The sequence below is a fragment of the Notamacropus eugenii genome, chromosome 1, assembly GCF_028372415.1.
Source record: "Notamacropus eugenii isolate mMacEug1 chromosome 1, mMacEug1.pri_v2, whole genome shotgun sequence".
In the NCBI taxonomy this organism is placed as follows: Eukaryota; Metazoa; Chordata; class Mammalia; order Diprotodontia; family Macropodidae; genus Notamacropus; species Notamacropus eugenii.
The window spans coordinates 663,668,333-663,685,454 of NC_092872.1; the positions used below are offsets into that span (position 1 = coordinate 663,668,333).

Below are 17,122 nucleotides of genomic sequence, written 5' to 3' on the forward strand. Positions count from 1 at the left end.
ACTCATGCTACTTTTAATATTTGGATCAGGATTACTTTGGTCTTTAAGAATTCAGTTAAATTTTCATTAGCCCCAGGATATTCAGCAGCATGAGCCATTTCATTGGTGCACTTGCATGCTTATCTCAGAAGAATCTAGGGCTAGGAGCTTGGGAGAAGGCCATAGAAATAGAACATTTCAGACACACACATTCAGAACTCTGGCCACCACTTCTTGCTGAAGCCCTTATATTTCTTTATTTTTATGTTTTTTTTCCTTAACTCTTAATCTAAAACTTTTAAAGTATTTTCAAACCTCTTTTGAGTAGCTTTTCATTTTTTTCTTTTTAAATGATTCAGCAGAATTTTTCTAAGGCCATATTGGAACTTTGTGTTCCTTTTGATTAAGAAAAGGAAACACATTTCATTTATGCACTGATTGTACTGGTTATACATATCTCGGATCCATTCCCATCTTAAACCTTTAGTGAACTAGTTCAACTCTACACCATCATCTCTGTTCTCTTGAGTCCCTTGCATCCTTTCCTGTTTTCAGTCTTACTCTTCAAAGCTCCAGTCTTCAATTATTCCCACCATCTGCTGCTTTCAGTCTTGTGGTAATCAGTAGCTATGGTTTCAAGTCTCATCTTATTTTGGTAAGGTGGATGGATAATAAAAAGAAATGTGAAGTTAGTTTAAAATTTGATTATTTCTTGAATGAACAATTTGGAAAGTTCATCTTCGCGTTTCTTCAGTATTATTTTCTTGTTGATTTCCTCTTGAATTATTCTTTTATACCACAGCAGTGCATTTTGGTTTCTCAATTTATGATGTGTTGTATACTCTCCCTTATCCCAAGTCACTTTGTGTGAGGAGAAAATATAGAAATAAAAAAATTTATCGATACAGAATGCTTTGAAATTTTAAATGAGGGAGGCAGAGCCAAGATGGTGGAGTAACAACTCGGACTTTCTAGAGCGCTTCTGCCAAGCCTAGCCAAATACCTGTAAAAATGGCCCTGAGCTAATTCTGGAGCTGCAGAACCCCACAGAATGATGGAGTGAAGCTAAATCTGCAGCCTAAGACAGCCTGGAAGGTCGCCAAGGAGTGTCTATCGTGCTATGCTGGGAGCAGAATGCAGTCCAGTGTAGGCCACACTGGCACAGACGGGATCTGATCAGGCCTTGGGGAGACTGAATCTTTTGCGTTTGTGGCAGTTTCCAGACTTCATGACCCCAAAATGTTGAGGATAAATTGGAAGGTCAGTGGAAAAAGCCAGTGGAACCAATGCATGAGAGTGGAGTGGTCTAGCCCCAACCCCAGGGCAGCTGAGGGAGGAGGGGGTGGCAGAATCAGGGACAGCCACAACATTAGCAGGGTCAGCTGTAGCCACTGTTTCTGGAGCTCTAGGCCCACAGATTGTGGGGGATTGACCAGCTGACAATACATCCTCCACCCCCACTGGAAACAGAGAACTACCTTGACAAAGAGCTCAAAAGTCAAGTAAATGGCTGGAGGAAATGAACAAAAGCCAGAAAAAGAATCAGACTGTAGAATTGGTGACAAGGAAGACCAAAGCATTCAAACAGAGGAAAACAAAGTCAGAGCTTCCATCCAAAGTCTCCCAAGAAAAATATGAATTGGTCTCAGGCCATTGGAGAGCTCAAAAAGGATTTTAAAAATCAAGGAAGAGAAATAGATTAAAAAATGGGAAGAGAAATGAGAGTGATGCAAGGAAATCATGAAAAATGAATCAACTGCTTGCTAAAGGAGACCCAAAAAATGCTGAAGAAAATAACCCTTTAAAAACAAGAGTAACTCAAATGGCAAAAGAGATCCAAAAAGCCAATGAGGAGAAATTTCATGTAATGCAGTGATGAACAAACAGACTTTTTGACTGTTTTTGACTGGACCTGTGAATTTAACAGGGCGGTTAGGTGGTACAGAAGATAGAATGCAGAGCCTTAGTTCAAATTTGGCCTCAGATACTTAGTAGCTATGTGACTTTGGACGGGTAACTTAACCTTGTTTGCCTCAGTTTCCTCTTCTGTAAAAAGGATTGGAGAAAGAAAGGGCAAAATACTACAGCATTTTTTTCAAGAAAACCCCAAATGGGGTCACAGAGTATCAGATATCATTGAAACACCTGAACAACAATGTGTTTTTATCAATCTGTGGAGATCCTGATGAGAAATTTTTCTATCAGTATAGATCTGCACCTGGATAAGTTGCTTGAAAAATGAAAGGTTCTGTGGCTTGCCTTGGGTCATGCAGCCAATATGAGTCATAGGTATGACTCGAACCTAGGTTGTCCTGGGCCGAGTCTCTATCCCTCCTAGGCTATCCCTCTCAATAACAAAAATATACTTGAACTAATCCTTGGTTTTCGTGTTTCAGTAAATCTACTTGTTCTAGTAAAAGCTCTGGAAGAATAATTGTATCAAACTATTTTTGGTCTTTTTTAGAATTGTTGATTGGAAAGAAAAAATCCTTTTTTTTTTTTTTTTTGGTGGGTGTCTTCTAAGAGCAAAACTCACATCAGACGCAGAGAAGGAATCAATAATGATGTTTGGAAGAAACCTCAGACAGCTGCTTCTAACAAGCCCTGTTCCTGGACGAACCTTGATGGGAGTGGATCCTGGATACAGACATGGATGCAAGTTAGCTATTATTTCTCCTACCAGTGAGTGCCTCTCTTAATATTTCCTGGGAATAATTAAGATAGATTATAATAATTATACTTTAGCTGAGAATTTTATAATACTTATCAGTACTAACTTTATTCTCTCATCAAGGCTCCTACCAGTCCTGGAGGGTAAGCATAGTAGTTGTTTTGATTATTCCTTAGATTGGTTAATTGGAATTTTCTTTTCCCCCCTACTTCATTTCTTTGTTTACCTGGGAATGTTGAGTATTAACAGTTCATTTTCATTTCTTACTGTATTAAAAGGTGGTATACTTTTGCAAGATTTTGATATACATATTTGTTGTTTCATAACGATAAGTAAAAAGGGGACTGGAATTTAGTCATGACTTGTCATCGATTTTCTGATGGTTTATGTTAAAAAAAGAATTTTAGGAACAATTGGAAAGAAGAGAAACTGAATCTTTTATTTCATGACAGGCATTGTGAATTAAAAAAGAAATTCACACCCTTCAGCTCAGGAACTGCTTTTGGATTCAGGATGAGCTCTTAAAGTCTTACTGTGATGTGTGAGTTATTTGGGACAAGTAATCATTTTGACAGGTTATTTATTTATTTATTTATTTATTGTTACAACAGTGTGTATATTCTTTTACTGACAATAGGCTGTTTAGGAATGTCTGATTTTGAGTAGGTGAAATCAGATTGAACTGGTACATTTAGATAATTTTTTGACACTTGAGTGCAGGACTTCATGGCAAATATGTTATGTTTCGTTGCTTTGTTTTGTTATGTTGTTAATTTTTCTGTTTTTAAAGATAGATATTCTTCAAGGAAATTTAGGAGAGTTTTACCTCTTAAAGAATACTTTTCAATGACTATTAGAGATATCATAGCAGATTTTGATACAGGGAAGTTAGGTGTTTCTAGGATTTTTCAAGTTCACTATGGAACAGGATCAGTCCTAAAGGTCACCTGAAAAGCAGTCCCAAACAGAAAAACAGATTTCTTTTTTAAAGAACTGATTTTTGTTGTAGAACAGCCTAATTCAAAGAAAGCAAGCATGATCCTTCAGAGGGATTTTAGAGCTGTGAAGGAGTTGATTTTGATACCTGTACAGTATGGCATGGACTTCTTGAAGTTAGAAGAACCAGTAAAAAATAAGCAACAGATAACCATTGTTTCAAAGAAAAAATGCTCTGTTCTTGGCAAGGATGAGAGGTGGAAAAGGTTGTTTTTCCTGATGAAACTCACTTTTTCATTCAAGGATATACCAAGATGGTCGACCAAATGAATCCATAGAATATCTACCCTGCCAGAATGTATTGAGGATTTTTTTTCTTTTTTTAAAAATTTCATTGGGCCTTGAAGTTTTATCCCCATTGAGGGAATGATGAACTCTGAACAATATATTGATATATGCAGAAGCTGAATTGTTCTACAATTACAGCAGTCCTTACGTTTTGATGGGATACTGTAAGACGGTGTTGCACCATGCCATAGAGGGCATTTAAGATTTAAGAAATGGATTCAAATGACAAAAGTAAATGTACTTTAGCTGCCTAGGAAATTACCTTGTTTTGAACTTCATTGACAAACTGGAATATTATCAGGGATAGATTTGGGAAAATGGACTGTCCATCAAAAGTATGTTCAATATCTATTCTGATGAAATATGATTTCATGATGAAGAATCAGAGAGTATACTTCAAAATCTTGTGATCTCAATGCCAAATTGTTTAAAATGCAAGTGATTGAAGCAATGGAAAGGAAAAAAACACATTAATTCTGTATCCCTCTGCTGACCTAGGTTCGAATAATGATTCACTATGATTTCATTGGGTTTCTTGATGAAGATTTTGTCTGTTGCATTTTCTAGATCTTTGTGGAGGAGTCATGGGAGCAGTTTGACTATACTGCTACCTGCTACTCCAAATGCCTCCTATGTTCAAGACATTATGCTAAGCACTGTAGGGAAACATAAAGACAGAAAAATAGCCTCTGCCCTCAAGAAGCTTTCAGTCTTCAGGAGGAATATATCATGCAAATAGACACGAATTAATTTCAAGGGTGAGAAAGCACAAAGAATTGAGATCAGTGGAGATATCATGAAGGAATTGATAGGTGAAGGAACTAAGGAGAGAAATTGAGGAATAGCTAGTAGGTAATTTTCTTGGGAATGAAGAGTGCCTCAAAGGGAGTAATATGAGTTAAGTCTGGAAAAGTAGGTGGGAATGCAATTATGGGGAGCCTTAAATAGCAGGCTGAATTTTTACCATTTTTTGCTAAAGACCACAGGGATTCTTGAAGTGAGTGGGGTTGTGACACATATACATCCGTTTTTTAGAATTATTACTTTAGTAGCTATGTAGAAGTTGGCTTGGGAGAGGTAAGAGAGGGGAGGCAAGGAGACCAAGTCTGAGAGTTATTGAAGTAATCTAGGCCCAGTGCTTCCTAAACTGTGGGTAAGGTGTCCATAGGTGTCCACAGTTTAAGAAGTGCTGAAAGGGGAAATAGTTTAAGAAGCCCTGATCCAGGTGATGGCCTTCAGCTAGAGTAGGGATTGTTTGGGTAGGTGGGTGGAGAGAAGGTGAAGAATGATAAAGATATGGTGAAAATAGGATTGAAAGGAGTTGGTAGTAGTAGGAAATAGAGGTATGAAGAAGAACGAATTGTCAAGGATAATTTCTAGGTTGTAAACCTGTTGTTTTGAAAAGATGGTGATCTCCTTAGCAGAAACTAAAAAGTACAGGTAAGCAATGTACTTTGGGGGAAAGATAATGATGCCACAAAGTAGACTGAGAAGGTGGGGTCAAAGAGTGTCATTGAAGCAAAGGAAAGAGAGAGTGTCCAGGAGAAGGGTATAGTCAACAGTGTTACTGTGTGCTGAGACAGCAAATAGAAGGACTAAGAAAAGACTGTTAATTTAGCCCATAAGAGATTGTTGGTAGCTTTTAGAGAGAATAGTTTCAGTCAAATAATCTCGTTGAAAGCCATAAATGGGAGGTGTGGAATGGCTTTCCAGGGAGAAAAAAAAAGATATGAATAATACTTGCAGGGAATGAAGGGTCATATGAATACCTGGCCAGTTTTCTGAGTAGCAGAGAAAGAGCCCAGTGGATTAGGAAAGATTGAATGTAAGAGAAAGACCTAGAAGTGATTGAGGGGGCAAGCTCCTGTAGCAAAAGAAGGGGATTCATTTACGAGCACAAGGTAAAGAGTTAGGAAGGAGAAGGCCTACTTTTTCATGGATGCAGGAGCCACGATTTAAAGAGTTGAGGATGATGTTGAAGAGTTTTGAGGTATGGAGTAGGAGAGAAGTGGAAGTGGGTGATGAATGACCTTGGTTTTTTTGTTTTTTGTTTTTCCAGTTAAAGGGGAAGCTAAGTCTTCTCATTTTACTATTAATCATAATCTTTTCCTATTCTCCTTTATAAAATTTTCCAAAGGAGTTCATATTCCAAACCAGTATTATCTTTGGTTGCCATGTCTCTCTATTTGCAAATGAGATCAATTTTTTTCTGGCTGAGTTGACTTCTAAGCTTCTTTAATTTCTTTGTTGTATTGATTGCTATAACAGCTTACAGTTTCATAGGAAATGCTGTTAGTCTTTGACACACTCTGACTGCTTCATTATCCGTTTTCCAGTGTTGTGTGGGCCCGTAGCTTTTTTGAACTGGCCAAACTGAAGTTCTTTTTAATTACAGTGTCTTCATTTCATCTTTATTTTTTTGATATTCGTGTTGATTTTGTTCTTTGTTCTAACAAGTTAATGGTCTGTTTGTACACAGATATAATTCAGAAGTAGTTTATACATTAGTAACTAATTGTTTTCAAAGTCTGTTTTTGCCTTTCTTTTTGTCCTCTAGTGTTTAGCACAGTGCCTGACATATGATGTAAGCATTTGAAAGGTGCTTCTTGACTTGACTTCATATATAAGACAATATCTCTGTAACCTAAGGATAGTCATGTAACTTCTCAGAACTTCAGTTTTCTCATCTCTAGAATGAGGATAATAATTGCTCAATAATTTCTCAAGAGTTATTGTTCAGATCAAATGAAATAATTACTATGCTGCAAACATTAAAGAATCATATGAATTTTTTTATGATTCTGTCTTTTATATATTATATTTACCACCTCCTAAAGGTATTCTTGAAGAAAATGTTCATCATGTATAGGGTGAAGTTTCTATGTTACTTTCATACCATGGGTCTCGTTTTTGTTAATCCTGAGATACATTTCCAATTTATTTTTTTGCATTCCTTATACCCAATTTTCTATTAAAATTACTGAGTATTAAAAGTATGTTTACTTAATTTGTAGAATGTTTTGCATTTTATTTCATTCTTCAAGGAATTTATCTTTTTATCCTCTGTAACAATTGCGAGTGCAAAAAACTGAAGTTATCTTTAGAATGATTTTTTTTTCTTTTTTTACTCCTCTTCGTCTTGAACACTACAATTCAAAATGATCCAGCAAGCATGAAATAATGTTTTTATTGTCTTTGGATGTATGATAAAACCAAGGCTATGAACTCCTTTAATTACATTTCCAAGGACAACCAGTGAGGAGATATTATTTTAGCCATAGTTTTCTATTTCTTTTGGTATCATTTATCATGTAGTAAAAATTTCAAAATTGGCTTTATTCAGTTCCCTCAATAATATGTTGTTTGTCATTGCATACAGATTTTACATTTAGAAGATCTGCATGTAATTTGGAACTATGTCCAAAAAGCTATAGAGCTGTGTATAGTCTTTGATCCTGCAATAACACTATTAGGTCTATACCCCATAGAAATCAAAGAAAAAGGAAAAGGACCTATATGTACAAAAATATTTATGGCAGCTTTTTTTTGGTGGGGAAAGTATTGGTATATGATTATGATGAAATACTGTTGTGCTATAAGAAATGATAAGCTGGATGCTCACAGAATAACCTGGGAAGATGTACGTGAACTGATACAAAGTGAAATGAGCAGAACCAGGAAAACATTGTACATCATAGCAGTAGTAATATTGTATGATAATCAGCTGTGAATGACCTAGTTATTCTCATCAATACAGTGATTCAAAGCAGTTCTAAAGCCCCTATGATGAAAAATGCTATCCACCTCCATAGAAAGAATTGATGGAGTCTAAATTCTGATTGAAGCATGCATTTTTTTTATCATCTGCATATTCCTTTGCAACATGGCAAATATGGAAATGTTTTCCATGACTACACATGTGTAATCTATGTCAAATTGCTTGCCTTCTCAAGGAGGGGAGAGAAGGAGGAAAAGAATATAAGACTCTAAAAAGAATGTTAAAAAATTTTGTTTACATGTAATTGAGAAAGAAATGAAAAGTAAATCACACAGAGTCTAAAATCTTTGATTCTTAGCACCCTCTGCCTCTTTTTCTGCCATTCTGTCCCTGCAGAAGTAGAAGATGATTGCCTAAGACTTCATACTATTTTAAATGTTTCTTGGTTTCTCAAGTTGTCATAGTCAAGTAATTTACCACCAAGTAGCTAAAACACCCATAAGTCTTTCTGTATTTAGTGGTTCTTGGAAAGTAGACGGAAGGTATTATGTAATGTTGTTTCTGTGACCTCAACAGTGACAACACACCAAAGTTCACAGGGATATTCTGATTTAAGAATGTAATTGAAATTCTTTTTAAATGGACAGTTAAAACATTCCCCTTTCCTCCTAAAACTTGCCAGATTTTAAGCTTGGATCTAGTCAAATATTTCGTGTCTTTGATATTCTAAATTCTAATTAAGTGGCTTTCATTTTTTCTCTAAGGTCAGATACTTCATACTGATGTCGTCTACTTGCATTCAGGACAAGGATTCCGAGAAGCGGAAAAGATAAAAAGGCTGTTGCTGAATTTCAAGTATGAAAACATAACTGTCTGGATACTTCTGTAGCTTATTCAACTAGGAAAACCTATAAAGCTGTGAGTGTAAAAGGGGAAGAGCTTTCATTTAAGTGAAGAGAAAGCTTTGCAAAAAAGCTATGTCTCAAGAGAGAAGGATATTTGGAAACTCAAAGGAAATATTTTTGTTTACCAAAGATGGAATGGTATCTAGTAGCTTACTCATTTTATTCTTTTATTTAAGCTTTCCTTAGGTACTTATTAAGCAATAGATTCATTTTACCCCTAGACAAGTCATAGAAGTTCCTTGAAAAGATGGCCAATCACATTATTAGCCATGAAGTTCCTGTTGTAGTTTTTCAGTGCTTTCCTTTTTGAGAGGTGTTCTTTTTTGAGGAAATGTGACTAGTGACAAGTTATGTTAAACTGATATTTGTTAGTGTTATGAGCACAAGTATTTGGCAGGAAAAATATTGTGTAAAATACTGTGTATCACCATGGACATTTGGAAAATAAATATAGGATAGAAACATTTCTTAGTGTTACAGAATCTTTAGTTAAGAAAGGATCTTGAGAAATCATCTGGTCCCTTCCTTTGTTACTAGATGTGACCATCTTAGACAGATGAAAATTTTTCTTAGTTACGTTAGGACCTTGATATTTGGGATTAGTTTTGATTTCTTGGGCCATGTGACATTTTTATGTTTTTCTCTAAGACCACGTAATGTTGCGTGCTTCCAAGCTCTAGTTTGGCAGCATTTTAATGACTATTTCTTTTAATGCTGTCAGGTTTTCAAGTCAAAAGGAAAGCTGGTTATTCTGGGGACATGGGACATGTGGGTAAAAAAAAATCCCTTTTTGATCATCTTTTCATTTGGAGGAAAACTTTACTTGGATTCTTCCTTTTAACTTGATTCAAATAAAGCATAGGTTGCCAGAGTATGTGCCAAAACACAGGCACCTATTAAAGAGTATCTGCTTTGAAATGCATTTTCTCATTGCTGATCGTGAAGGTATGATGTTAGTTTGCTACTTTTGTGAGACCTTTTTTTTCCTTTTAAAGATGCAGCACTGTAGTGATTGGAAATGGGACTGCCTGCCGTGAAACAGAAGCTTACTTTGCAGACCTGATAATGAAAAAATACTTTGCACCACTAGATGTTGTTTACTGGTAAGGATATTTTAGGATTTGTTTCAGAATATATCTTGGTAGTAACTTTTTGTGCTGCTTCTGGCATCTTCCTTTGTCCACGTATTTTTGTGTCTATGCTTTTTATTTGACCGGGTACTAACTCAGAATTTCTTCTGAAAACATTGGTATTGTTGATAGTTGCTGTCCTGAGTAACATAGTGAGGCCAAAGTGTTGCCTAGAATACTGTGTGATAGCAGAGGTATAGTTAGAGTACTCCTTAGAATAACTGAGGTAGCAGAGGATCGGGATTCCTTGAGCTCATAACAGAGTTTAAGATTGGAATTACCTCAGTTCTCACCAGAGTAGTGAGGAATATAAGGAAATGTAGGTTGTGATTGCTAGACCTATTTTTCTCAAAGTCTTGACTTGTGTGGCTTTGATACACTTTCTAAGTTACGAGTAAAGTAATACTTTAAAGAAGTATTTCTTTTGTTTGGTTCTCATTTGTCCTTTTATCAGATTCTGTTTAAATCAAGTGTAGAGGTGGCCTCCAAAAATCTTTAGACAGGATATAAACTGACAATTTATTTAATAGTATACACACATTATGAATATGAAGTGGAAGTGATGAATAGATTTAAAGGCTCAGATCTAGTAGGTAGAGCCTGAAGAACTATGGACAGAGGTTTCCAATATTGTATAGGAAGCAGTAACAAATAATATTCCAAAGAAAAAGAAGAACAAGAAAGGAAAATGTCTGTTTGATGAGGCATTACAAATAGCTAAGGAAAAAAGGAAAGTGAAAGGTGAAGGAAAAAGATTTACCTAGCTGAATGCAGAATTCCAGAGAACAGCAAGGAGAGGTAAGAATGTCCTCTGAAAGGATCAATGCAAAAAAAAGAAAATGAGAATGGGAAAATAAGAGAGCTCTTCAAGAAAATTAGAGGTATCAAAGGAAAATTTGATGCAAAAATGGACATGATAAAAGGCAAAATTCTAGAGATTTAACAGAAGTAGAAGAGATGGCAAGAATATGTAGGAGAACTATACAAGAAAGTATTTTTTTTAACATCACTGATAGTCATGATGGTGCAGTTTCCAATCTAGAACCAGACATCTTGGAGAATGAAGTCAAATGGGCCTTAAGGCTAGTGGATGGGATGAAATTCTCGCTGAACTATTTAAAACCCTAAAAGATGATGCTGGTGAAGTGCTGCATGCAGTATGCCAGCAAATTTGGAAAACTCACCAGTGGCCTCTTGATTAGAAAAAGAACAGTTAACATCACAGCCCTAAAGAAGTGTAGTGCCAAGGAATGTTAAAAAGAATGTTAAAATAATTAAAATGAATTTTCTCATTTCACATGCAAGCTAGGCTTCAGCAGTATAAGAATTGAGAACTACCAAAATAGCTGGCTGTTTTTTAGAGAGGTAGAGGAGTTAGAGACCAAATAGTCAACATTTACTGGATTATGCAGAAAGCAAAGGAGTTCCAGAAAAAAACATCTACTTCTGTTTCATTGACAACACTGAAACCTTTGACTATGTGGATCACAACCAAAGGTGGCAAGTCCTCAAAAAGATGGGAGTACCAGATCATCTCATCTTCTGAGGAACCTTTATGTAGGCCAAGAAGAAACAGAAATAAACATGAAACAACTGGTGTAAGATTGGAAAAGGAGTACACAGCTGTATATTGTCACCTTTTTATATTTAACTTACATGCAGAGTGTATCATATGATTTGTGTTTTTCCTTCATTCTTGAAGAGGACCATGACATTAAGATGATGACATGACTTGCAGTTGACTGATTTGAATGAGAGAGGGCTGTGCAAGGTCATATGAAATGTCAGGCTGGATAAATCAAAAGCTAGAGTTAAGGTTGCTGGGGGAAATATCAACAGTCTCTGATATGCAGAAAATACCACTCTAATGGTAGAAATGAAGAAGAATTAATAAACTGCTTGATGAAGGTGGAAGAGAAAAGTGTAAGAACTGGCTTGAAACTTAACATCAAAAAAACTAAGATCTTAGCAACTAATTCCATCACTTCCTGACAAATAGAGACAGAAGAAATGGAAGCAGTGTCAGATTTTATATTCTTGGACTTAAAGATCACTGCACACACTGGAACTATGAAATTTAAAAGATGCTTGCTCCTTGTAAGGAAAGATGTGATAAATCTGGACAGCATACTAAAAAGCTGAGACATCATCTTGCCAACAAAAGTCCATACAATTAAAGGTACGGTTTTTCTAGTAGCAGTGTATGGCTGTGGGAATTGGACTATATGGGAAACTAAACGCTGCAGAATTGGTGCTTTCAGACAGTGTGTATGGAGAAGAATTTTGAGAGTTCCTTAGACAACAAGGAGATCAGTCAATATTTAAATAAATTAATTGGGACTGCTCACTGGAAGGTCAAATACTGAAGCTGAAGCTTAAATACTAAGGCCATTTAATGAAAAGATAGGACTTGTTGGAAAAGTCCCTGAGGTTTGGAAAGATCAAAGACAAAAAGAGAAGGGGACAACAGAGGATGAGATGGATAGATTATGTCCTAGAAGCAATGAACATGAGTTTGGATAGACTTTGGGAGATAGTGGAGAATAGAAGAGCCTGGCCTGCTTTGGCCCTGGAGATAAACAGCAACATACACACATTGCAGATGTCATTTCAAAAAAATGTTCAACCTCTCCAGGAACCAAAGAAATTCTAATTAACAAGTTGTGTTATACTATATCAGACCTACCAGAATGGAAAAAATGACACTGATAAAACTCAGTGTTAGTAGGGTTGTGGAGAAAGTCTTGTATTGTAAGTAGAATACAAATTGGTGCAATTTTTTTTTTTTTTTGACTAGTAATCTCTCAGTGCACTGTAAGAATCATGGAACTGATTAAACTCCTTGACCCAATAATCCTATTGCTGGGAATGTACATTAAGAAAATTGTGGAAAAAAGAGAACTTACCTGTTTGGTGATCTATATAGTGCCATTATTTTCAGTTGTAAGGAAATAGTCTTAACTCACAACAAGTGATGCTTTAAGCTTTAAGGTATAAATATAGTGGTTGTGTACTTTGATGCAAATGTGAATTAAAATATGAAGAATATAAAGAAATATCAGAGTAATTATTTTTGTTAATAAGTTTGGATTATTTTGTTTGTTCAGTGCATTTGAAAAATTTTCCATCTCTGTTATAGATACATGTTTTCCTCAGTATTTTAATTGTCAGAATTTGCATATTCTTTTGTTTTCTATTTTTTTGGGGAACAGATAATCAGTCTTTTCAGGAATAGCAGTGAAAGTAAAGAACTTTGAAATATGAAATTATTTCAAGTATTTGATCCTTAGAGATTTGATTCCCCACTCAGAAGTGATTTTGTACAAATGTGCAACACAGTGCACCTTCAAAAATATCAAGAATGGAAAAAAAAATCTATATTTGATAAATTATCGATTAAAGTATTTACCAGATTGTTCAGTTATTCTGTAATTAAATCACTGGTTCAAGAATTTGTTTTTGTCAAATTAAGTATATTTTTATCATCAAAGTAGATGATAATTTTTTCTACTTTTTCAATTCTATAATATCATCAATGTTAATACTTTTTTTGTATCAGTGGTGCTACTTTTTTTTAAAGTCCAGATCTCAGCACATCTCTGACTTCATATATTCTTTTTTTCTACTTCAGTGCCTCATGGTATTGAAGTGATATTAGGTTCTTGAAAACTATGCCAAATGAGATATTCTGCCATGCTGAGGGGGCTTTTAATGTGGTCTGACTAATAAATCAAGTCTGTTTTCTGAGGATCTGCTTTTCATAAGTATGAAGAGGCTCTAATTAGTAGCCTGGCAACTTGGTGATTAATTAATTCTTGTTTCATGACATTCCATGAAATAAAAGTACAGAATGGGTTCTCTGTCCTATGTGGTTCCTTTTCACTTTTATAATAATGGTGACAGAGTGGTGGAAAGGGAAATAGAAAATGCTAAAGATAATAGTTTTTAGGCAGTCTGTAAACTTTAACTTGGCTCTTGGTGCTCTAAATGTAAGGTGTTTATTCAGTGTCAAATGAGTGAACATATTCCTGGAAGAATTAAATTATAGGTATCTTGACATTCTTACTACATTAAAAACCAGAAAGAAAAAGAAATTTGCATCTAAATGGAAGAAATGTTTCTAAGTTCTTCTTGGAGAGGTAAATGAAATAATTAGCTGAGTTGGTTTTTGTTTGTATCCAGAAGCAGTAATAGCATCATTTTTTGGGGGAATTTATCTCCCATTGCAGTAGCTTTCATGAGTTATTTGTAAAAACACCCACAAAATAATTGCATCATGTACCATTGTCTCTTGACATGAAGAAATAGAAAAATTCCATGAAGTTAACTCAATAAGATCCTTCCAGTTAAATGAACATATTCTTTGATGTTTGATTAATTCAGTGCATAAATGGGAATAGGTGAAGATGGTGAGAAATATATTGGGAAAACTAATCAAGAAAAAGAAGTTGAAGAGGCCAAAGAACTGTATGTACACTATCGGACTATTGGGAAGCCCCATGCATACATATCATGAAAACTTTTTTAGAGAAAATAATTTTCAGGTATTGACCACGGTAAACACCAGGTAACTTAATAAAAAAATGACATTGATCATATTGTCTTTATATCACTTTTATTTCAGAAGATATCTTTTCTCCTCCTCTATATGTTGATCCAGCTCTTATAACAAAGGATAAAGAAGTGAAAAAAAAGCAGCACACCAAAACAAACCAATACATCATTTGAATTTACAATACAATGCAGTGTTCTACATCTGTAGTCTCCTACCTTTTGCAAAGAAGGGAGGGAGAAGCATTTTCTCTTCTAAGAAATCAACCATGATCATAATACACAGCATTTGGTTTTATTTTTGCTATTGCCACTGTTGTCATTCCATACAGGCATACCTCAGAGGTTTTGGGTGTTTGGTTCCAGATCACTGTAATAACATGAATATTGCAATAAAGCAAGTTACATAATTTTTTTCGGTTTCCCAGTGCATATAAAAGTTTTGTTGACATTATACTGTAGTCTGTTAAGTGTTCAATAGTATTAGGTAAAAGAAAACCTGAGTATACCTTAATTAAAAAAATACCTTATTGCATGCTGACCATCATCTTAGCCTTCAGCGAGTCATAACCTTTTTGCTAGTAGAGGATCTTGCCTTGATTTTGATGGCTGCTGACCGATCATGATGTTGACCTAGCTTCTGGCCTGTCTTGGCTTTTACATGCCTTCCTCATTAAGCTTAATCATCTCTACCTTTTGATTTAACTTGAGAGATACATGACTCTTCTTTTCACTTGAACACTTAGAGGCCATTGTAGGATTATTAATTGGCCTAATTTCAATGTAGTTGTATCCCAGGGAATAAGGATACTGGGGTGGAGGAGGGAGTGAGGGAATGACTGATGGAAAGAGCAGCCAGAATACATACAACATTTTAGTTCATCATCTCATATGGGCACAGTTTGTGACATCCTTACACAATTACAATATTATCATTAAAGATCACTGATCAGATCATAGTAAATATAATAATAATAATAATAATGAAAAAATTTGAAATATTGTGAGAATTACCAAAATGTGACATAGAGGCATGATATGAACACATGCTGTTGAAAAAATGCTGCTGATAGACTTACTTTAAGGTTGCCACAAACCTTTAATTGGTATTAAAAAAAAAAAAGCAATATTTGCAAAGCACAGTAAAGCAAAGTGTAATCAAATGAAATATCCCTGTATGCAGTTTTCCTTTTTCTACTTACTTTACTTTGTGTTAGTCTACTTTTTATTATAAAACTTCTCATGCTTCTCCGATTTCATCATATTTATTTCTTATGGTTCCATTCTTGTATCCCAATTTTAACTACTCTCCAATATATAATGGACGTGTATTTTACTTTGTGTTTCTTAATACTGCAGTAGTGCTACAATGAATGTTTTGATGAATATGGAACTTTTCTTCTTGTTCAAGTGGTATGCCTCCTTTGAGTATTTGCCGTGATGTCATAACACTGTTACCATGGAAACGTGTTCTAAAATTTTCCTTTAATATTTAATAAATTCCTTTCTTGTCACACTCTCCCCATTCCAGTGATTTTGCAACCCTGAATGTCATCATTCAAACCCCAATCTCCATTCCCCTGCCTTATTCCCATTTCCCTCATCCTGCCCCAGCAATATCCCAAACCAAAGCTAACCATCCCTTCTGCTGTGGTATCTGGATTGCTTGTTCCATAGGTTTCAAACTTGCTTTCATCTTAAATATCTTTTGGCTTTCAATGAAACCTGGTTCTTTCCTGAAGATATAGCCTCCTTTGCTGTCCTTTCCAGCACTGGCTGCCCTTGGACTTGTTTCTTCTTACTCAGTGTTTGAGGTTAGTTTACTGGGGAATGGAAACACTCTTTGCTTCCCACTGCACTTCACGGTTCCCTTTCTGCCCCCATTATTCAATAATCTCTCCTTTGAATTTCACTTAATCCATATTTACAATCTAAACAGAGCTGCTGTCTATAGACCTCCAGGAAACTCCCCTTCCTTCTTTAAATGGGTTTAGTATGTGACTCACAATCTTTCTCTCCTGAAATTCTCCTTTTATGTCAGGAGACTTCAGCATGTGTATTGATACCACCTCAAACATCCCAACCTCCCTGTTTCTCATTTTCTTCATTTTCCTTTGTGACCTCCTCCACCTCACTTTACTTAGCAACATACAGAAATCGTCATAACCTTGATCATGACATCATCCACAAATGTACCACTTGTCTACTGATGGATGAGCTCTGAAATTCCCTTATCTGATCATGGTTTGTTGACATTCCACCTCTCTAGATACTTTTGGTACCATATCCTGCTCTTAGTCCACATTGTGACTTTCTGTTTCCCACCCCCCATGTTTTATTCTTGATTCCCTTTTCACTTGAATTCAGGCTGTGGATGGAACTTGAAAGGAGTGGTCAAATGAAGTAGGAGGAGAACCAGGGAGGATATTGTCAGGAAAATCCAGAGTTGGGTCAAGATCCCAGAGAAGAAGGTGGTTTACTGTAGCTTCTTCTAGGAGTTTGGCCAAGGTGAGATAAAAGATGATAAATAGTAGGGATAGTGGGATCTAGTAAGACTTTTTTAAGGAAAACTTTAGGGTCTTTTTGTAGGTAGCAGAGAAGGTACTATTAGATAGCAAGATATTGGAAATTAAAGATGAGGATATGATAGCGGGGACAATCTTTTGGAGAATGTAGGAGCCGATGGTGTCAAGGTTACATGTAGAAGGTTTGTCCTTGGTTAGTAGGAAGAGCATCTGTATAAGGAACTAGAGTAAAGGAGAAATAAAGGGGACAGGGTCAGGGAGTAGTGAGATGAAAAGAAGGTATTGTGGAATGAGGAGTGGAAAAGATCAAAGTTACTACAAATGACGTGTTTGTTTTGGTAATGTTTTCAGCTGTGAAC

The 17,122-nt window shown here is 35.6% G+C and overlaps 1 protein-coding gene across 7 annotated transcripts in view; it reads left to right on the top strand.

Annotated features, from left to right (window-relative positions):
* Window positions 1-17,122, top strand: part of SRBD1 (S1 RNA binding domain 1) — a 348,418-nt gene that overhangs the window by 82,762 nt on the left and 248,534 nt on the right. For 4 of the 7 annotated variants that reach the window (XM_072635712.1, XM_072635714.1, XM_072635711.1 and 1 more), the window contains 3 exons: window positions 2,504-2,661; window positions 8,417-8,507; window positions 9,553-9,660. In XM_072635712.1, coding sequence (XP_072491813.1) covers window positions 2,504-2,661; window positions 8,417-8,507; window positions 9,553-9,660 — 357 coding nt within the window. Of the gene's footprint in view, window positions 1-2,443; window positions 2,662-8,416; window positions 8,508-9,552; window positions 9,661-17,122 lie in introns of all 7 variants that reach the window. The other 3 variants (XM_072635709.1, XM_072635708.1, XM_072635710.1) reach the window with 1 other exon arrangement.